This window comes from Elephas maximus, chromosome 15, assembly GCF_024166365.1.
Source record: "Elephas maximus indicus isolate mEleMax1 chromosome 15, mEleMax1 primary haplotype, whole genome shotgun sequence".
Lineage (NCBI taxonomy): Eukaryota > Metazoa > Chordata > Mammalia > Proboscidea > Elephantidae > Elephas > Elephas maximus.
The window spans coordinates 83073828-83097057 of NC_064833.1; the positions used below are offsets into that span (position 1 = coordinate 83073828).

The 23230-nt window shown below is 38.9% G+C and overlaps 1 protein-coding gene across 1 annotated transcript in view; it reads right to left on the reverse strand.

The window, feature by feature from the left end:
- Positions 1-23230, reverse strand: part of RAB2A (RAB2A, member RAS oncogene family) — a 124306-nt gene that overhangs the window by 62029 nt on the left and 39047 nt on the right. The window contains exon 2 of the mRNA XM_049853869.1: positions 11718-11789. Coding sequence (XP_049709826.1) covers positions 11718-11789 — 72 coding nt within the window. The remainder of the gene's footprint in view (positions 1-11717; positions 11790-23230) is intronic.

Consider the following 23230-nt stretch of genomic DNA (forward strand, 5'->3'; position numbering starts at 1 on the left):
GCAAAATAGGAATAGAAGGAAAATTCCTCAGCATAGTAAAGGGCATCTATATAAAGCCAACAGCCAACATCACCCTAAATGGAAAGAGCCTGAAAACATTCTCATTGAGATTGCAAACCAGACAAGGATGCCCTTTATCACCACTCTGATTCAACATTGTGCTGGAAGTCCTAGCCAGAGCAATTAGGCTAGATAAAGAAATAAAAGGCATCCAGATTGGCAAGGAAGAAGTAAAAGTATCTTTATGTGCAGATGACATGATCTTATACACAGAAAACCCTAAGGAATCCTCCAGAAAACTACTGAAACTAGGAGCTCAGCAGAGTATCAGGATACAAGATAAACACAGAAAAATCAGTTGGATTCCTCTACACTAACAAGAAGAATATCCAAGAGGAAATCACCAAATCAATGCCATTTACAGTAGCCCCCAAGAAGATAAAATACTTAGGAATAAATCTTACCAGAGATGTAAAACACTTATACAAAGAAAACTACAGTACACTTCTGCAAGAAACCAAAAGAGACTTACAGAAGTGGAAGAACATACCTTGCTCATGGATAGGACGACTTAACATTATAAAAATGTCAATTTTACCAAAAGCGATCTATACATTTAATGCAATTCCGATCAAAATCCCAAGGACATTGTTTAATGAGATGGAGAAACAAATCATCAATTTCATATGGAAGGGAAAGAGGCCCCGGATAAATAAGGCATTACTGAAAAAGAAGAACAAAGTGGGAGGCCTTACTTTACCTGATTTTAGAACGTATTATACCGCCACAATAGTGAAAACAGCCTGGTACTGGTACAACAACAGATATATGGACCAATGGAACAGAATTGAGAATCCAGACATAAATCCATCCATATATGAGCAGTTGATATTTGACAAAGGCCCCGAAACAGTTAAATGGGGGAAAAGACAGTCTTTTTAACAAATGGTGCTGGCATAACTGGATATCCTTCTGCAAAAAAAAGAAGCAAGAACCATACCTCACTCCATGCACAAAAACTAACTCAAAATGGATCAAAGACCTAAATATAAAATCTTAAACGATAAAGATCATGGAAGAAAAAATAGGGACAACGTTAGGAGCCCTAATACATGGCATCAACAGCATACAGAACAATATTAAGAATGGAGAAGAAAAACTAGATAAGCGGGAGCACCTAAAAATCATACACCTATGCTCATCCAAAGACTTCATCAAAAGAGTAAAAAGACTACCTACAGACTGGGAAAACGTTTTTAGCTATGACATTTCTGATCAGTGCCTGGTCTCTAAAATCTACATGATACTGCAAAAACTCAACTGCAAAAAGACAAATAACCCAATTAAAAAATGGGCAAAAGATATGAATAGAGACTTCACTAAAGAAGACATTCAGGTAGCTAACAGATATATGAGGAAATGTTCACGATCATTAGCCATTAGAGAATTGCAGATCAAAACTACAATGAGATTTCATCTCACTCCAATAAGGCTGGCATTAATCCAAAAAACACAAAATAATAAATGTTGGAGAGGTTGTGGAGAGACTGGAACACTTCTACACTGCTGGTGGGAATGTCAAATGATACAACCACTTTGGAAATCAATTTGGCGCTTCCTTAAAAAGCTAGAAATAGAACTACCATACGATCCAACAATCCCACTCCTTAGAATATATCCTAGAGAAATAAGAGCCTTTACACGAACAGATATATGCACACCCATGTTTACTGCAGCACTGTTTACAACAGCAAAAAGATGGAAGCAATCAAGGTGCCCATCAACGGATAAATGGATAAATTATGGTATATTCACACAATGGAATACTATGCATCGATAAAGAACAGTGAGGAATCTGTGAAACATTTCATAACATGGAGGAACCTGGAAGGCATTATGCTGAGTGAAATTAGTCAGCTGCAAAAGGACAAATATAAGGCCACCATTATAAGAACTGGAGAAATAGTTTAAACTGAGAAGAAAACATCCTTTCACAGTTATGGGGCGGGGGGAGGGAGGGAAAGGTGCATTCACTAATTAGATAGTAGATAAGAACTACTTCAGGTGAAGGGAAAGGCAGCACACAATACAGGGGAGGTTGGCACAACTGGACTAAACCAAAAGCAAAGAAGTGTCCTCAATAAACTGAATGCCCCAGCATAGCAGGGGCAGGGGTTTGGGGACCATGGTTTCAGGGGACATCTAAGTCAACTGGCATAATAAAATCTATTAAGAAAACATTCTGTATCCCACTATGGAGGGTGGCATCTGGGGTCTTAAACGCTACCAAGCAGCCATCGAAGATGCATCAATTGGTCTCAACCCACCTGGATCAATGGAGAATGAAGAACACCAAGGACACAAGTTAATGACGAGCCCAAGAGACAGAAAGGGCCACATGAACCAGAGACTTACATCATCCTGAGACCAGAAGAACTAGATGGTGCCCGGCTACAACCGATGACTTCCCTGACAGGGAACACAAAAAAGAATCCCTGAGGGAGCAGGAGAGCAGTGGGATGCAGACCCCAAATTCTCAATAGACCAGACTTAATGGTCTGACTGAGACTAGAAGGACCCCGGTGGTCACGGCCCCCACACCTTGTGTTGGCCCAGAACAGGAACCATTCCCGAAACCAACTCTTCAGACATGGATCGGACTGGACAATGGTTTGGAGAGGGATGCTGGTAAGGAGTGAGCTTCTTGGATCAGGCGGACACTTGAGACTATGTTGGAGTCTCCTGCCTGGAGGGGAGATTAGAGGGTGGAGGGGGTTAGAAGCTGGCAAAATGAAAAGACAGTGGAGCGAGACAGCGGGCTGTCTCATTAGGGGGAGAGTAATTGGGAGTGTGTAGCAAGGTGTATATGGATTTTTGTGTGAGAGACTGACTTGATTATAAACTTGCACTTAAAGCACAATAAAAATTATTTAAAAAAAAATGGTGGGGGGAAGAAAAACAGACGTCTCAAATGGAAAAATTGACAAGCACTGTTAATTACTGAAATGCTATGACTTTTGTTTTCCCACCAAATCAAAAACAAAAACCAGACTTAAAATTTCAGCTTCAGAAACATAACTCTTTTCCATTTACCTTTTTTACTGGTGCAATACAGGTTTTACCCTTGTATTCTATGTGGCAAAAGAAGGTACTAAAACCTTGTGTCCTGGAAGTCTCAGAAATAAACTAGAAGAAAAACAAAAATCATATTTCTCTTTTGTGTGGTTAAAATTTTTCAATTCTTTTCCTTAATTGTAAATATGCTTGGGAATCCCATTGAGAAAGATCTCTTTATCTTTTTGTAAGGGATACACCATCACCCTTTATGCCCTTGAGCCTCTCTTCCCAGATATATTTTCAATTAACAGCCAGTCTAGCTGCCAGAGAAACTGTCTGTGGAGCCAAAGGCAAGGCCTCAATTTTCTGGCAGTGTCAGGGAATGATGCTTATCTTTTAGGTACGTTATTCACATCCAATCTTCCAGAACAAAATGCTCTGAATATAAGTATAGATTTTCTAATTGTCTCTAGGTGATTATCATCCTTGCATAGTAATTACACCATTTATTGTGCACTCATTACCTATACCTACTAGCTGTGTGACCCTGGCCAAGTTATTAAATCTCTTCTGAGTCTCAGTTTCCTCATCTGTAAAATGGTATTAATGATATACATCTCATAGTGTCTGCTGAAGATGAAGCAGTTAATATAGATAGAGTAGTGCCTGGCAAACAGTCAGTATCCAGTATACGTCAGCTATTGTTATTACTCCACACTGTACACCAAAATATCTAAACCATCACCCATACAACTAACAATGGCAGCCCCTGTGAGGAAGGGCCCCCGGTCAGCCAGACGACTGTGGCGGTGCAGAGACGTGCAGAGACAGGATGTGGCACGTGGCTCTTCACCCTGGTGGGGTTGGGGCATGACATTTGGGCCTCTTTGTAATGTCAAGGCCGGAACCTTCAGGCTGCTGGAGCATGTATGAGGTGAGGATGCCAAAGCAGAGCGCAGTGCTGGGTAGCAGACAGCCGCGTGCAGCCTTACCTCAGCCAGCATGGGGACATATGAGCTCCCACCCCCTAACTCCTGTTCCTGGGACTTAGACACTCTAAAGGTTCACAATAGAGACTAGTGGGAAGAAGGCTTGATTTTGCTAATTCCAGGAAAAAAGAGAAAACAAAATATAAAAAATAATCTTTTTAATTTTCTATGGAAAATTAACAGCAAACATCATTCTTAATGGTAAAACACTAGAAGGATTCAATTAAATTGAGAAAATATCATAATGCCCTCAACGCGAATATTATTCTAGAGATTTTCGTCCCAAATTACAAAAACGAAACGAAGAGGTGTAAATATTAGCTAAGAAAAAATTATAATTTACAGATAATACAACTGTCTACCTAAAACATGCAAAGCAACTAAGTGTAAAATTATTAGAAAAAAATAAATGTTTAGACCAAGGAGCTTAAAGTACTAAAATATCCACAGCTTTCCTAATTACAAAATATAAGCAATTAACTACGATGGGGGAAAAAATCTCTTCATGATAATGAAATCTGTAAAATATCAAAACATAAATTCAATAGAAGTATTCGGCCTTTATGAAGGAAACTGTAACATTTTACTGAGGAGAATTAAAAAGAGTTTTGAATAAATGAAAATGTATTATGTTTACAAATGGGTAATCTCAATACTGTAAAAACATTGTCTCCAAATTAATCCATAAACTAATAAAACATCAAATTTTAAAAGCCTCACTAAAAATTTTGCAACATGGTAAACTGAGCTTAGAGTTCATTTGGAAGAACAAATGCACAGAATAATTAAGAAAACTTCGAGAAAGAAGAGTATCTACCAGATACCAAACAGACTACCGAGTCAGAATAATTCCCGGTGTAATACTGCCTCGTAATATAGGAAAAAACACGAACAGACTAGACTTTAGAGTTCTAAAACAGGCTTACTTACATACAGGAATTTAGCATACGACAAAGGTGATAGTTCAAACAGGAAAGAAAGAATGGCTTATGTCATTCATGGTGTAGGGTCACAAGTTATTACAGAGGGGTCAAAGACAATCATACGCACAACCATATACCAGCTAGAATGAAAATTTACAGTACTACAAGAATATTTAAGTAGATAAGCATGTAATTTTTGTGTGTGGGCACTTCCCTTGCAAGGCCAGAAAACTGTGAAGAAAAAGATCAGATTTGACTCAAGAAAACCAATAGCAGAAAGGGCATATCAAAGAGAAGATACAGAACATATTAAAAAAAAAAATTTAAATAACCAAAAGGTAAAATAATAACCATTTTTTGCATAACAGATTCAGAAAGATCAAAAGCACAAATACATTCCAGTATTGGCCAGGGTAAAGAAAAATGAGTACTACATTGTGGTAGAGTATAAATTAGAACAGCTTCATGTATGTTTACGAATACATTTAAAAACTCTAGAAGACTATGCACCCGCTAACTGTTAACAGTTGTTACTGGAGGGCCAAGAACAATTTCTAACAATTTTTTCACAACGATCACGTACTATCAGGGAAATGAATTTACATTTTTAAAAATCGAGACACATATGCTTTGTGAGATGTAAATTAAATGTTTAAGAGGTCTTTTAAGCAGTCTTCCCAGTTATTGGTGATGGTATAGGTAATTCAAGTTACCAGAAAATTGAACCCCAAATAAATGAGGTATATTTTTAACTGATCTCCTGTGGAGAGCCTGATGGAAGCACTGATGCATCAATTCTACCACCCTTTCCCACATACATACTTTTGCTTCCAGCAGTCATTGGCTGAGTGGGAAGACAGGAAGGTGGAATCAACATATAAATGGCCTAGCCTCTAGACCAGTGTTTGTCAAACTGTCCAGTACTAGGTAGCAAAATTTAGTGGGCTGTAACTAGCAACATTTATAAATAACATAATTGAATAAACAATAAAGGGATACATGTATTAAGCACTATAATGGTAAATACTGCTTTATGAAACTTTTTTCCTAGGCTAAATATAGATGTGCTAAATTCCCATATATAAAATAGAGAGACGGATGGCATAGTCATTTAATAAATACTTTACAGTCCCTGCTATGTACCAGACACTGGGGCTATGGTAATGAATAGAATAGATAACTCTCTGCTGTGACGGACCTTACTTATACTGGAGGGAGACTATTTGTCCAATTATACTTACTTGCATAAAAAGTTAAGGAAAAAAAATCTGGGCAAGAGGATGGGTATGACTATGTATGTGAGTGCACATACACACACTTACACATATTAAGATTTTGGGAGGGGAAAAAATCAGAAGCTATTTGGGACATGTAAGTGTGGAATGACTACTGGACATCAAAGAGATGTTGAGTAGCAACTAGGTGGGTACTATGGGGGACTGGGTAATTACAGTGGGTTACAGAAAGAATGGGCTAAGAGAAACTGGAAATAGAAAACATGGACAACTCTTTCCAAGGAGTTTTGCTAACAACAACAAAAAAAGATTAAAAGCTGGATAGGAAGAGTCATGAAAAGTAACCATCAAAAGAGGAAAATTAATGATGTCTGAGGAAAAAAAGAGAGAACTACTGAAGCGGTATCCCTGAACTGGCCTTTGCTAGGAACTTCAGAGTTCATCCACAGTAACGATGAGGAAGACAGAGTTTATAGGCACCATGCAGGTAGGTGGGCAGATGTGGTGACGGAAATCTGTGAAAACACTCTTCTACTTAATTCTAGTGGAACAAGGAAGTAAAGGAATTGAGAGACCGGGATGTATATGGATGTGTCTATGCCTGTGTGCGCAAGGCTGACAATATAAAATGCATTTCTAGCTGGGTAATCAAGTTAAAAGGAGGTTGGCCAATAGGGAGAGAGAAAAATGAAGGTATGCAGAAAGAATGTGAGACAGTGAGGGAAGAATGTGAGATGGAGAGATACAACATCTTGTGTTCCCTCCTTAATCCACTGCCATTGAGTTGACTCACAGACTGCCATATCTTTCTCCCGTAGAGCAGCTCGTGGGTTCGAACTGCCAGCCTTATCGGTTAGCAGTTGAGCACCTAACCACTGTGGTACCAGGGCTCTGGGTTCCCTCCTGAAGGGCTCTAAATTCTGGTTCCAGCCTGAGACCAGCTGCCTACATACCCTTAGATTCTGCAGGACACACCTGCATACTTAAAATAGTAAATTCCTCTTTTTACTTAAACTAATATAGGTGGTTGTTATTTACAACCAATTTCAAGAGTCAGAATGGGAGGAAAAAAGTTGTATCAGTCAGGATCCAATCATAAAGATACTTAAGAATTTAAAACAGGAAATTTAATGTAGAAAATTGGTTACAGGTAAAGCCAGTGCTGAGAAGCTGTAAGAGGATGGTGACGCAATCCAGAAACCAGCAACAGCAGGAAGCTGCAAAGAGAAACCTGAGGGGACCAGAGCTCAGGAGTCAAGACAGCCAAGTGACAAAGCAGGAACATCAGTGAGCCTCTCCCCCTTAGACTGTTGCCCTAAGACAACCTTCTAACTTGAAACTGAAGACACGCACAGATGCTACCTTTCAGTTAAATTAATAGATGCAGCTATAAAATAAATAATAATGCCCGTGAAGAATGTGCTCCTTAGAACAATCAACTACAGGAGACCAAAAGGGCAACATCTGTGCAAAACCAAAGATGAGAGGCAGAGAGGGACAGGGAAATCGAACTAATGGAAACAGGGAATCCAGGAAGGAAATGGGGAGAGTGCTGACCCACTGTGGGGACTGAAACCAACATGACCAAACAATTAGTATAAGAATCACTGATAACCCAAACCAAAACAAAACCCAGTGCCATCAAGTCGATTTTGACTCATAGCGACCCTATAGGACAGAGTAGAACTGCCCCACAGAGTTTCCAAGGAGCGCTTGGTGGATTTCAACTGCCGACCTTTTAGTCAGCAGCCGTTGCACTTAACCGCTATGCCACCAGGGTTTCCAGAATCACTGATAGGAAAACTAATTTGCTATGTAGACTTTCACCTAAAGCACAATAAAATGTTCACACAAAAAAAACCAAAAACCAAAAAACACACACCTTGGCTTCTATTTCTCTTAGCCTTCTTCTATCAGTGAGCCAGATGAGAAACCGGTGGGCACAGTTACCTGAATTACAGTTTTCTCAGCAACTCCTTCTGGCCTACTCCCTCACCTGGCTCCACACGTCAGTTGTTGTTAGTTCCTGTTGACCTTTTGTGTAACAGAACAAGACACCACCTGGCTTTCATGACCACTGCTATGTCTGAGCCCTTTGTTGCAGCTATCGTGTCAATCCATCTCATGGAGGGTTCCCTTTGCTTTTGTAACCCTCTATTTTACCAAATACTATGGCCTTTTCTAGCAATTGGTCTTTCCTGTTGATGTGTCCAAAGTAAGTGAGCCGAGGTCTGGCTGTATTGCCTCTAAGACTAATTTTTTCTTCTTCTGGCAGTCAACAGCATATTCAATACATATATTTTAAATTATAGCTTTATTAAGCTATAATTCACATATTATAAGACTGTAACATAGTAATTTGGTAGTTATCATTCCTTTCAAAAACACACGGACAAGCTCCTCTTTGCTGCTGTCGACTGCCATCAATACTCACTAATTTTTGCCAACATCACCATTCAAATGCGTCGATTCTTGTTATCTTCCTTTTTCATTGGCTTGCTTTCACATGCATACAAGGTAATTAAAAAGACCATGGCTTGGGTCACGAGCACCTTACTCATCAAAGTGACATCTTTGCTTTTTAACACTTAAAAGAGGTCTTTTGCCCATATATATTGTATTGTTGTGGTGTGCCACTGAGTTCATTATGACTCCTGTTGCTGTTGCTGGTAAGTGCTATTCAGTCATTTCTGACTCACAGTGACCTTACGTATTACAGAATGAAATGTTGCCCAGTCCTGTGGCATCCTCACAATTGTTGATATGTTTAAGTCCATTTTTGCAGCCACTGTATCCAAGGAAACCCTGGTGGTGCAGTGGTTAAGTGCTGTGGCTGCTAACCAAAAGTCGGCAATTCAAATCTACCAGGCACTCCTTGGAAACTTTATGGGGCAGTTCTACTTTGTCTATAGGGTCGCTATGAGTTGGAACTGACTTTATGGCAACGGGTTTGGTTTTCTGGTGTCAATCCATCTTGTTGAGGGTCTTCCTCTTTTTTGCTGACCTTCAACTTTACCAAGCATGAGATCCTTCTCCAAGGATTGGTTCCTCCTGCTAACAGAGTAGAACTGCCCCATAGGGTTTCCTAGGCTATAATCTTTATAAGAGTGGATTGCCAGGTCTTTTCTCTTGCGGAGTTGTTGGTGGGTTCAAACTTCTGACCTTTCTCGTTCAGCACTTTGAACCAGTTCTTCCCAGTTCAGTTATGACCAAGGAAGTGAGACTAGAACGGAACCAAATTTTTAAAATTTGAGTAAACCAGAATGGGAAAATTTATGGGTTGAAGCCATGCTAGAAACCTAATCTCCCTTTTAAAAACAAGGGCAGCATACACGCTGCATAGCAACCAAATCTGTTGTCCTTCGAATTTGGGGCAGTCAGAAACAACGGTGCCCTGCTCAAAGACAGGAGCTGACTGTACTGCTCTGAATGTGTATAGAACTTCACAGTTCTGCCAATAATCCAATCTCACGCATCAGGCTCCTGAAAGAGCTCACTATGCCTCTTCTGAGACTCCCATTCCAGGATCCAACCCATAATTTTTCCTGTTCTGGTTATCATTCCAGATCACCCAAATTGTAAAAATTCAGGTCTGTTGCATTTTCGCTTTGTTAGCATGACTGAACCAATTTTAAGCCCTGTTCAGGTTGGCAGTCAAGTGCTTAACCATTGTGCCACCAGTGTTCCTTGCAAAAGTATAGCCTATGCAAATTTCTGAAAGTAGGTTCAGGCCTGCCCTCTCCTATCAGGTATGTCCTATCAATTTAGAAATTTATTCTGGGAGCACCAATGAAAAGGAAAAGCACTTTGATTAGTATCCTATACTAAAAACAACTGCTTGATTAGCAGTTTCGGGCCTATGTCATGCCTAAGCATTGGTTACCAAGGTTTCAAACCTACAGAGCAGATCCTAAACCGAAAAAATAAACCCCTGTTGCCATTGAGACAATTCTGACTCATGGCAACCCTAGAGGACAGAGCAGAACTGCCCCATAAGGTCTCCAAGGCTATAATCTTTATAGAAGCTGACTGCCACATCTTTCTCCCATCGAGCGACTGGTGGGTTTGAACTGCCAACCTTTTGGTTAGCAGCCGAGTGCTTAACCACTGTGCCACCAAAGCTCAACAAGGTTAAATAGTCATGAGGGCCAGCATGAAACTGTACTGCAGGTTTTACCTATCATTACTGAAACTATTCAAATTAGTCTAGATATGATTATTGACAGTAACTACTAAAGAAAAAAACCAAACCCACTGCCGTCGAGTCCATTCCAACTCGTAGCAACCCCACAGGACACAGTACAACTGCCTCATAGGATTTTCAAGAGCGGCTGGTGGATTCAAACTCCCAACCTTTTGGTTAGCAGCCAAGCTCTTAATCACTGTGCCAGCAGGGCTCCAACTACTAAAGAAAGATATCAACACACCTACAAAGTACATGTTGCTGGGTTGGAAACTATTAATTGACCTAATAATTTGATTTATATAGGGTTGTTAGGAGTCAGAACCCACTTGATGACAACAGGTTTGGTTTGGGGGTTTTTTTTTCACCCTTGATTTGGTATTTTAAAAATACAAAGGACATGAGAATCAACATGTTACAGGTGGTAAGTTAATACCTATAGGAAATAAGCAGTCAGTGGCTGGAAGATTTGTCAAACTGTCAGTTATAAGCTGTAACTAGATTTTAAATTACCTTATTTCTTCATATTTGACTAATTTTTAGTTTTTAGGCTGTAGCCATAACATAAACCAGCTGGTTTCTTTGGCTTTCCAGGTATAAATACAATCATTTTTTAACAAATCAGAAAGCCCCAAACAGTATTTTTACCTAAAGTTTTTAGTTTTTAACTCATTTTAATTTTACACCTTTGTATACAGTAAATGAGTAATACCACTATTTTACACAATACCTAATACTGACTGTTTATTCTATACCAGTAACTGTCTCCTTTACTCTTCACAATCAAGGAAACTAAGAAAATGTCAGGTAGAAGTTTTTCTCGATTAATAATTATAGATAAGCCTAGTGCACTTACCATGCTGCTGGGCACCATCCCAAAGCTTCACATTTATGAAATCATAAATGAAGCTTTACAATAACCTTGTGAGACTGGGACTATTATTATTCTCATTATACAGGTAAAGAAACAGAGGCACAGAGCAGTGAAGGGTCTTGGTCTTGGCCAGCAAGACAGTGGCAGAACCTTGATTCAAATGCCAGCAGGCAGGTCCAGAGTCTCTGCTCTTACCACTGTGTATGCTATCTCTCAGTTGTTTGTTTCATCATTAAATACAACCAAAATTTAAACATTAATGTCTTTCTGCATTCCAACCACTTTTACAAAGCTGGGGAAAATATTTTTACTACACTTACATTTTTTAAAAAGGGATGGAGACTAAACTCTGCACACCAATACCTTAATTTCTGGAATTATTACTGATAGAATGGATCTTCTAGCATCTTCCACCTGCAACTTCTGAATGCTTCTCATCTCTTTTATGAAACTTACCAATAGTAAGGTCATGCACTGGCTGAAACCTCTTGTCTGTAAACTGTAGCAATAAGCACGATTTACCAACACCTGAAAGTTAAAAAAACAACAATAATTAAGAGACAAAACTCACAGGAATTAAGGAACACTTTACGAAAGAACATGGAAAGGGGGCAGCTACGGCTTCTGGTCCTTTGCAGTCCAAAGTCTCACACTATGGTTTCAGCGCTCGCTGAAGAATCGATCATGATTTCTCAGCACTCTAATTTCTTAAGGAATAAGAAGGGGCAAAGAAGACTGATGATTTAGGTGGAAGGTGTAAACCAATCCAAAACACCCTTTTTCATATTCCTTCAACATCTTTTCTCATTCATTCAACATTTTAGTTTGAAATACAAACGTGGCAGCTAAACTCCTGGGAGACAACTAACTAGGTCCTCCTGGTGGCCTCTACTATAGTACTCACGTAACAAGTGCTGACGCACTTTTTAATTCTCACAATTGTGTATGTGTGTGCATAATGGTGAAAATATTTAAAAGCACAGTAATGTACTCTTTTTATACTTTATCATATTCCCCTACAAATAAAAAGCCAAATAGATAAACGAGCAGATAAAGAAATAAATAAGGTAACAATAAATGTTTGTGATCCACTTTTCCAGGGGAAATTGCTTGCTCTATTGTCTCCCTAATTTCACAATCAAAGCTAATCTGAATTGCATTCCCTTATCCTATCAAAATTCACTTCATTAAGGTCATGGATAACTTCCACATTCCTAAACTCAAAGGAATCTTCCTATATTCATCCTACTTAACTCTAAGGAGCACTGGATATTGAACACAGCACCTCCTTCCTACTCACATCTAGGCCCTTTAAGAAACACTGCCTCATCTTCACACTAAACTGGACTTGGTCTGCCTAATGGATAGCATCCTACACTTCTACATAAAACTCAAGGCAGTCACCACTCATTCATTCATTCACTCACTCAAAAAGCCTTTACTGAATGCTAACTATGCACTGCACTAGGGATTTGGAGATACCGAAACGCAGAAAATCAAAATGGCTCCTTGCCTTTGGAACTTACAGTCTAGTACAGGTGGAAAAATTAAAGTGAACACTTATATGAACTGTAATTTGAAATAATTATTATAAATACGATTTGAAAGCAAAGAATAAAGTGCTATGAGAAAGAATGAGAAAAGAGACTTAATTTAGGCTACAGGGTTGGGGAAGGTCTTTCTGCAGCTAAGTGGTTCAATCTCTTCTGGATTACAGACTCAATGAGACAAGGGCCTATGACTATTTTGTCACTTGCTGTCTCTCTCATGGCACAGAAGAGGCACTTAAAAATTTTGCTGAATGATCAGCCGTAGCATCAAGTTACAGGCTGTCAAAATGCCCAGTAACACATCAAAGCTGAGTTCTGTTAATACACAGCCATTTTCTAGGAAATGCTTTACTTGTTAAAAGGTTTACAATTCTAGTTAACTAAAAATAAACTGAAATTTCAAAACCTTTGGCCTTAAAGAGTATTTTCTTCTATTTCTGTTAGCCAAGATTTCTCTTTTGCATTACAAAAGGCTGTTTTTATCAGATTTCTAACTCCTTTGAATAGTCCTTCAGATCTAGAAGACAAAAAAGCAGTTTTTGTAAGTCAAAACAGTTGGTTATCAAGTGTATAAAAGGAATGGCTCTATGCTCAAAACACAGGATGAAAGGAAGATTATTTTTTAAAAAGTCTAAAAGTGCAAAATAGATGAAAAATTGAAATAGGAATGTTCATTTTATTTTTAACGTCTAAAATTCTGCCACATGGAATGGAAAATAATTCCATTTACAACAGCATCCAACGGAATAAAATATTGAATTCAACCACCGAGGTGAAAGACTTGTACACTGAAAATTACAAAACCCTGCCGAAGGAAATTAAATAAATTATAGACCTAAATAAATGAAAAGGGATACTGGGTTCATGCATTAGAAGCCTTAATATTGGTAAGATGTAAATACCACCCCGAGCAACCTACAGATTCAACACAATCTCTATCAATATTCCAAGAGATCTTTTTGCAGAAATGGAAAAGTCAATCCTCAAATTCACATTAATTCTAAGTGGCTCCAAATAACCAAAAGAATCTTGAAAGAGAAAAAAGAAGGAAGGCTCACACCTCCTGATTTTAAAACGCACTATAAAGCTACAGTAATGAAAACGGTATAGTACTTATATAAGGATGGACATATGGATCAATGGAATAGGATTGAGAGCCCAGAAATAAAACTATACATCTACAGCCAAGTGATTTTTGACAAGGATGCAAAGTCCGTTCAATGAGGAAAGAACAACCTCTTTAACAAATGGTGCTGGGATAACTGAATTTCCAATGCAAAAGACTGAAGTTGGACCCAAAACCATAAAATTCTTGGAAGAAACACATTGGTAAATCTTCAGGACCTTTTATTTCAATTCTTAGAAATGACACTAATAGAACCAAAAACTAAAGAAAAAAAATAGATAAGTTGAACTTTATTACAATTAAAAATGTTAGTGCATCAAAAGACATTACCAATAAAGTAAAAAGATAGCCTACAGGAGAAAATATGTGGAAACCATGTATCAGATAAGGGTTTAATATTCAGAATATATCAAAAACTCCTACAGTTCAACAACAAAAAGTCAAACAAACCAATCAAAAAATGAGCAAAGGACTTGAATAGACATTTCTTCAAACAAGATACACGAATGACCAATAGGCACATGAACAGATCTCAACACCATTAATCATTAAAAAAAAATAATCATTAATCATTTAATTAATCATTAAAAAAAAATCATTAGCGAAATACAAATCAGAACCACGAGATACTACCTCACACCCACTAAGACAGTTATTCTCAAAAGAAGGGAAAATAATCGTTGCGAGGACGTGGAAAAGCTGGGATCCTCATGCACTGCTGGTGGGAATTTAAAACGCAGCAGCACCTGCTGTAGAAACAGTTTGGTGGTTCCTCAAAAAATTAAGCGTGAAATACTGTTGTATGACCTAGCAATACCACTCCTAGGTTAACAGCAGGGACTCAGATACTTATACACAAATGCTCACTGCAGTACTATTGACAATAGGCAATGGGTAGAAACAACCCGAGTGTTCATCAACAGATGAATGGAAAACCCAAATGGAGTATGTATGTGTGTGTCTATTTTCAACTATTCAACCACAAAAAGGAGTGAAGTTCTGATACATGGTATGACATAGGTGAATATAAGCCAGACAAAACAGGACAAATACTATATGATTCCACTTACACGAAATATTGAAAATAGGCAAACTCATGAAGACAAAGCTGATTAGCGGTTACTAGGGACTGATGGCGGGGAATACGGAGTTATTGCCTAATGGGTACAGAGTTTCTGTTTGGAGTGATGAAATAGTTTTGGAAATAGTTTGTGGTAATGGTTGCACAAACATCATGAATATAATTAATATCACTGAATTATGCACAAAAAATAGTTAAAATGGCAAATGTTTTGTTATATATATTTTACCACGATAAAAACAAAAAGTCTTTGATTGGAAACTTTTTTTTTTTTTAAAAAAAGAAAGATTAATAGTATTAAAATAAACTTTATACATAATCAAGTTTAACTTATAATTACAACTATACCCTGAAACAAAGAATGAATCAAATGCCGATCACGTTAGAGGTAGAAACCTCTATACGCATACTTCAGTAGGATATCCTTTAGGTAAATGGTAGAGTACCAAACGCACTGCATGGAATTCAAGCAGTGCTCCAACATTTTCACATACTTGATGAAATCCTATGTATTCTGTTGAATTTACAACTCATTATTTTCATAGAGAATGAGAGTCAAACATGTTGATTTGACTGGAGGGGGGATACTCTGAAAGGATGACTGAATGAGAAATAGTTTTTTAAGTGGTCAGTGAATACTTTGATGCTGTTATGACCATATTCTCAGGAACTTTTAATTTTTATTATGATCCCCAACAACAGATGAACTATAGAGCTTATCTTGTGCCAGACACTGTCTAAACACTTCACACGTCAACTCTTTTGATGCTATGGCCATGTTCTCTGAGTCTGAAGCCACACTCCTTGGGTTCCAATCCCAGCTCTGCCAACTACTATCCACAGAACTTCAAGTGATTTATGCTTTCAGTGCCTCAGCTTCCTAATCTCTGAAGAAAAATACTTATCTCATAGGCTTATTTGGAGTATTAATTCACTCAAGTGCTTAAAATACTGTTTCGCACATGGTAAAGTTTCAATAAAGAATTCAAGAAATGTTTGCTGCTACTATTAATACTACTAGCACTTATTACTATGTCTGCTTACACTTGAAGCTTCCTGAAAGCAAGACACATGTTTTAATTCATTTTCAGTGTTTATACATGCATCTCTAATGCTTGACAAAATCCGATCATTCTAAAAATTTTTAGAGTGTCTACTGTGTTTTAAGGCTAAGCAGTAGACAAGACAAAGGCTTTGCTCTTGTGGAGATTTATATTCTAGTGAGAGGAAACAGACTTTTTTTTTAAAGTATGTATATATGTAGGTGTGGATGTATATATATATGTGTATACAGAGAGAGAGAGAGAGAGACAGGCAGGCAGGCAGGCAGGCAAAGACAGAGTGTGTGTTAGTTGTGCAGTGTTATGTGCTGTGGTGAAGAGAAAAAGTGGAGCAGGGTAAAAGGCTCTGGACCTAGAACGCAGGGTTGGGGGCTGGTATTAAGGTGGTTTCTCAGTGAGAAGGTGAGGGTTGAGTAAAAATTCGCAGGTACGTAACTGAAAGAAGAGTATTCCAGTCTGAGGAAATGACTATCAGAAAGCTGTAAGGTGGGATGGGTTAGAAAGAGCAATGAGGCCCACGTGGATAAAGCACAGAAGGAAGGAAGACTCATGCGTCTAGGAGCTGAGGTTAAAGGCATTACAGGGACCTGGATACGCAGGTCCCACAGGACTTTGTAAACTTACTTATGATAAAATGTGGATCCACTGGAGCGTCTTGAGCAGAGGAATAAATATAATTTCACTTAAATTCAAAAAGGATCACTCTGGTTGGTACAATGAGAATAGCCTATAAGTGGAAGATGAGGGTGGGAGCCAGGAGGTCAGTTAGGAGGCTTTCTCAATGAGGCAAGAAATAGTGCCTTGGGCCAGGGCAGTAGCAATGGAGGAGGGAAGTTGGACTGAAGCGACTGAAGACTGAAATGAGTGCTATGAAGGGACTGAATTCTGTACGTATTTTGAAGTAGTGCCAAGAGAATCTGTTGATAACTTGGATGTGGCTTTTGAGAGAAAGAGAAATTTGTCAAGGATGACTCTAATGTTTTTACCTGATCAAACATAAGGATCAATGAGATGGGGAAAGCTGTAGGTGGAGCAGGTGGAAAGAGGCAAGATCAAGTTCCAATTTGGTTATTTTGAATTGAGATGTCTATTAGATATTCAAGTGGTAAAGATGAGTTGACAACTATATGAGTCTAGATTTCCAAAAAGATGTTCGGGCTGGAGATATAAATTAGAGTTGTCAGCATACCGATGGTATATAAAGCCATATTAAAAGGAGGAACCTGCGAAGAAGACTGAGATATAGCACATGTGTGTTTAAATAATGGCAGAATTAAACAGAAACAGCAACAGAACATAAAAGTGGCCTCTCCAAATCTATCTCCTACCACTGGAATTCATTCGGTACCTGGAATATACAAGGCCTACGCACATAACATGCTCTTTCCTCTCTGCACTAAGACAGACTTCCACAGCTGTTTCTCACCATCACACATGCCTTCCCTGATCATTCTATGTGAGGTGGCTCCTCAACCTCAATCACTCTCTATCCACTAGTGGTTTTCAATCTTTACAAAACACATACAACACTAAAACTGATGCTTCAGGCCTCACCTTCAGAGATTCGGACTGAATAGTCAGCTTCCACAGTGGTTAAAAGCACTACCTGGGTGACCCTGGATAAGCCCGTTGGGCCTCTGTGTGTATCGTTTTCAAAATGGGGATAAGAAACAAGACCTACTTCAGAGTTTTGAGAATTAAATCAGTTAACACACGTAAAGTATTCCAAACAGTGCTGGTACATAGGAAGCACCACACAAAAATTTACTGGTATTATCATCTGATGGGGGGTGGGGTGGGGGAGGGACCCTCAAAGTCCAACATGGGTTTAACTTTTCTCTTTTTTTACCCTCAAGCTTTTTCTAGATGTCCAAGCATCCTATTCTTTCTTTACATCCTAGAGAAGTATTTCTTTGCCTTTCAAACTAGATCTCATCGCTGTCTCCCAGTTCTGAGATCTATCAGCTCCTTTCTGTCACATCTTTATTACTTTCCTCTTCATTGAATCCTTTTTCTCAAAAAAGACAAATGCTCAAGCCTCAAAATGCACAAACTTCTCTAGAAGGAAGGTCAATGAGGTCTTGTTCACCAAATCCTCAGTTGCCCTAGGTAGGAGTGATCATCAACCACAACCCTACACCTGATAGATGGAAGGTTTAAGAAGGCTTGAGAAAAAGACAAAACCCAACACGGAGCATCCATCACTCTCAGAGTTTGGAGAACAAGTACCCAGACAGAAAAGGTCAGTGATTTGCTCTCCTCAAACAACAGAAAACCACTGCCCACCCTCCATCTATTCGTTGTGCTCTGCAGAGCCAGTATCCTTCATGAAGCCTTCTGGGCTTCTTTATACTGGTTGGATGTGATCTTTCTCTTCAGTAGACTTCAGAAGACTTTACTTTCATCTCTGAAATGGCATTTTTTACTAACTTTTACATTACCAGTTATTTAAATGCATGCTTTATCTCATTTATAAACAAAGCTCCTTAAAGACAAGGTCCATATCTTAACTCATCTTTTCATTCTACAAAATTCATAGAATAATCCCTTCAAATAGCCACTGCTCGTTAAATATTTGTTTAATGAATAAAAAGATGATGTGTAAAATATGTGTAACTATTTTTTGAGACCTCGTGTGGATATTCTGGATATACACAAATCATCACTCTGTAGTTAATACAAATTACTACTCTTAATAATACTGCCATTAGAGTTCCCACCATTGCCGTCTTCCTTCGCTCAGGGCTCAGGGTCCAAAGACACTGTCCTTCAATAGAACACAAGGTTGTGATCAGTCTGAGTATCTAAATGCCATGTCAGGGTCTAACAATTACAAGCAGCACTCATTAAAAATGCAGACTCCTGAAGCCCCACCCCAGAGATTCCAATTAATAAGCCCTCAGTGATTTTTAGGCAAGGGGTCCTTCTCCATAAGAAACACTGGTATAAACGTCAGGTACTCTTTTCAAGTTTATCCTCCTAATTCTAAATCGTCTTCCACCAATGTCAAGATAATTTTTCAAAATTAATGATGCCTTTTTTTTTTTTTTTTTAAATGGTGGGTGTGTGTGTGTGTATACATACATATGGCACTCTGGTGGCACAGTGGCTAAGAGCTCAGCTCCTAACCAAAAGACTGACAGTTTGAATTCATCAGCTGCTCCCTGGAAACCCTACGGGGCAGTTCTACTCTGTCCTATAGGGTCACTATGAGTCACAATCGACTTGACGGCAATGGGTATTTTTTTTTTTTTTTTTTTGTGTGTCATGTGGTGATACAATGACTAAGCACTTAAGCCGCTAACCAAAAGGTTGCCGGTTCAAACCCACCGGCGGCTCCACAGCAAAAAAGTCTGCTACCATAAAGATTACAGCCTAAGAAACCCTATGGGGCAGTTCTACTCTATAAGGTTGCTGTAAGTCAGAATGGACTTGACATCACACAACAGCAGCAACATAATTAGTCCTCAAAAACAAAATAAAACAAAAATTCTGTGAATGAACAACCCATCTCCAGACTAAAAGTAATTTTTATAATCCAACAAAGAACTGTTTGCTGAAGAAGTGGTCTGAAGTCACAGCAAAGAACTGACATGGTTAAATCTATTTTAAATATGAATAGCTTATTTTGCGAACATAGAAAATTTTATACTTCTTCATGGTAAAAAAGAAAAACCAAAACCCATTGTGGTGGAGTCATAGCAACCCTACAGGACAGAGTGGAACTGCCCCACAGTGTTTCCAAGGAGCTCCTGGTGGATTCGAACTGTCAACTTTTTGGTTAGCAGCCATAGCTCTTAGCCACTATGCGACAGGGTTTCCACTTCATAACATTTCAAATTGAGAAACATGTGAAATATGAAAATAATAAACAAATAAAGCTGTCTTTCTTTAGCAGAAAACTAATAAACATGGCATATTAGAAATAACGCAAGTTTTACAGCTGTAACACCAGGGTTCAAATCCATCAGCATTATTTCCTAATATAACCTTGGGCGAATGAATAATAGAAACCGCACTCTATTTCCACAGCTGTAAAATAAGAAAACGAATACACAGCATCCCTTCTTCAAATGAATATCATGAGGCTCAAATGAGAAAATGTGAAAGCATTTTGCAAATGAGGATTCTTCAAGATGAATGCAGTTCAAAGAGCAAAATCTCCAACCAAACCTATGTGATGCTGAGTTAAAAAGATTAAATACATGTTTTCTAAAGTTAATTGAAGAAAATATCTACAATCTACAACTTCTTTTTAAATAAGATGATCTCAGAGTTATTTTTATGCCATTGGTTGTCCACACATTGTCCCCCTCAAATCCAAGACAGCAATCCTCTCAATTACTTCAATTATATACTGCTCTGTAGCTTATTATAGTGGGATGAATAGTGGCCCCAAAAAGCTATGTTTAAGTCCTAATCCCTGGAAACTGGGAATGTGACCTTATTTGGAAAGTCTCAAGATGAGATCATCCTGGACTTAGGGTGGGCCCTAAATCCAATGACAGGTGTCCTTATTAAGAGAAAGGCTGAGAGACACAGACAGGCACAGAGGGAAGGCGGCCATGTGAAGACAGAGAATGGTATCACACTGCCATAAACTAAGGGTTCACTAGAAGGCGAAAAAGGCAAGGAAGGATTCTCCCCTAGAGACTTCAGAGGGAGTGAGGCCCTGCTGATACCCTGATTTTGACTTCAAGCCTCCGTAACTGTGAGAGAATAAATTTCTGTTGTTTTAAGGCACCAAATTTGTGGTAATTTGTTATGGCAGCCTAGGAAACTAATTGAGAGGCATCCTTTATTCCTACTTCTCCTTAGACTCTTACATTGTTAGTCTGCCAGTCCTGCTCAGTCTGCCTGTAACAATTCCTACTGTAATCAGTGATGTGACTCAAACACAAGAACTAGTAAGAGAGTGAGTGGTGAGGGAAAAGAAACAGGGAACACAGACCACTGATCTGAAAAGCCTGTTAGTGAAAACTAGGAGTGAAGGGAAGAGACAGCCATTTAACAAATATTTATTGAGTCCTTACTATGCTCCAGACACTGCACTTGGTAATAAAAAGAAAGAATTTAAAAGAAAGCTCCCAAGAGGACATAGGTTTAAAAACATAAGACATCTTTTCCCTGAGAGTTTTGAGACATCAAAGCAGGTATGCTGACAAGGCTTAGAAAAGTTACTAAAGAACCAATTAAAAAAGAAATAAGATGTGGAGAACCGGCCCTCTTTCCCTCGATGCAAACAATTTGCTGCCATTTCTGTACCTTCATTTTAAAATAAAAAAGTATTCCAAATACTAAAATGCTTCTGGGAAAATAAAAAGATGGGAGAGGCACCAAAAATATGGGTGAGACCAAAACTATGAAAATGAGTATGAGGCTAACACAGCTCCAAGTCTATGATTTCTTACCCCAGTGTCTTTTACACACTGGGCCTGTACACATACGGAGCATACGTGCAGTGTTCATTCCCCAATGCCCAGTGACTTTTTCTCCTCTTAGCAAGCTGCTACTCATGTTTTAAGACTTAACTCAAGTGTCATATCTTCTAGAAACCTCTCCATAATACATACCTCACTTTATAAACTGAGTTAGGGGTTCTCTTAATTTTTAAATAGGGGAATTTTTTTGGCTATGTGTGTGAGCGCATGTAGAAAGTAATTGATGTAATCATCTAGTTTCTCATTCTAAACTATGTGCTTAAGAGGAAGAATAAAATAGATCACTTTTGAATCCTCAGCACTTCATACATTATGCGGCCCATATCCAAACCCAAACCAAACCCACTGCTGTCGAGTTGATTCCGACTCGTAGCGACCCTATAGGACAGAGTAGAACTGCCCCACAGAGTTTTTCCAAGGAGCACCTGGTGGATTTGAACTGCTGACCTCTTGGTTAGCAGCCGTAGCACTTACCACTATGCCACCAGGGCTTCCGTAGCACATACAGTCCTCAATAAATGTTTGCTCAATTAGTACATTAGGAGTCCCTGGTAGTGCAAATGGCTCAGGGCTCGACTACTAGCCAAAAGGTTGCTGGTTCGAACTCACCCAGAGGCACCTCAGAAGATATGCCTGGTGATCTGCTTCCAAAGTCACAGCCTTGAAAACTCTATGGAACAGTTCTACTCTGCACACATGGGGTCGCCATGAGTCAGAATCACTTGACTGCAACTAACAACAACAATCGTAATCATTTTTGTTTTACCAATCAGCTGGTTCCTAAAACCAGAAACAGAAATTTAGCAGTCAGTTCAAACAACTTCTGAGGAAACAAGGAAAAAGATATTGTCTTTTGTGAACACTGGAGGGGGAACAAACATTGACAGACATTTGTAATTCTCACCTGCTCTGCGTGTGGTGTGGACTCTAGGAAACTCAATCTAGACGTGAGCTCAGACTAACAGATGAAGAAACCAGGCCTCTCTAGAGGATAAAATCATCTTAACAACAGGCTCACCAAGAGCTACTTAGTCAGCAGATACTCACTGAGCACATAAGCTGGACTCACAATGGTGAGTGGAGAAGACTTAGTGGTTTCTTCCCTACCCCTTGAACTCTTCAAGAAACCTCTTTGGGTTTATCTCTCCCCAAGGTTTTGGGATTTTTTTTTTTTTCTGTTTCCTTAGTTTTTATCCTAATGTCCTTTTTCCACCCAGGATACCATCCGGATCTCATATTACATTTGGCTGTCATGTTTCCCTAGGCTCCTCTTGGCTGTGACATGTTTCTCAGACTTCTCATTTTTGATAACTGACAGTTTTGAGGAATAGTGGTTAGGTATTTTGCAGAGTGCTCCCTATTGAAATTTGATCCTCCTCCCCCCACCCCCCAGGATTAGACTGAAGTTATGGCTGTTTGAGAGGAAGACCACACAGGTAAAGTACCATTTTTTATCACAACTTATCAAGGGTACCTACTATCAACATGACTATCACTGTTGATGTTGATCACCTGGCTGAGGTAGTATCTACCAGTTTTCTCAACTGTAAAGTTACTCTCTTTTTTCCCTTTTCTGCACTGTACTCTGTGGCTGTGCATAGCCACACTTGAGGAGCAGACCTCCTCTAAGTTTTAACCTCCATATTTCCCTTGACCTGTTTTTCTTTGTATAATGTCATCTTTCATCCTTCATATCCTATCTTCTCCCCT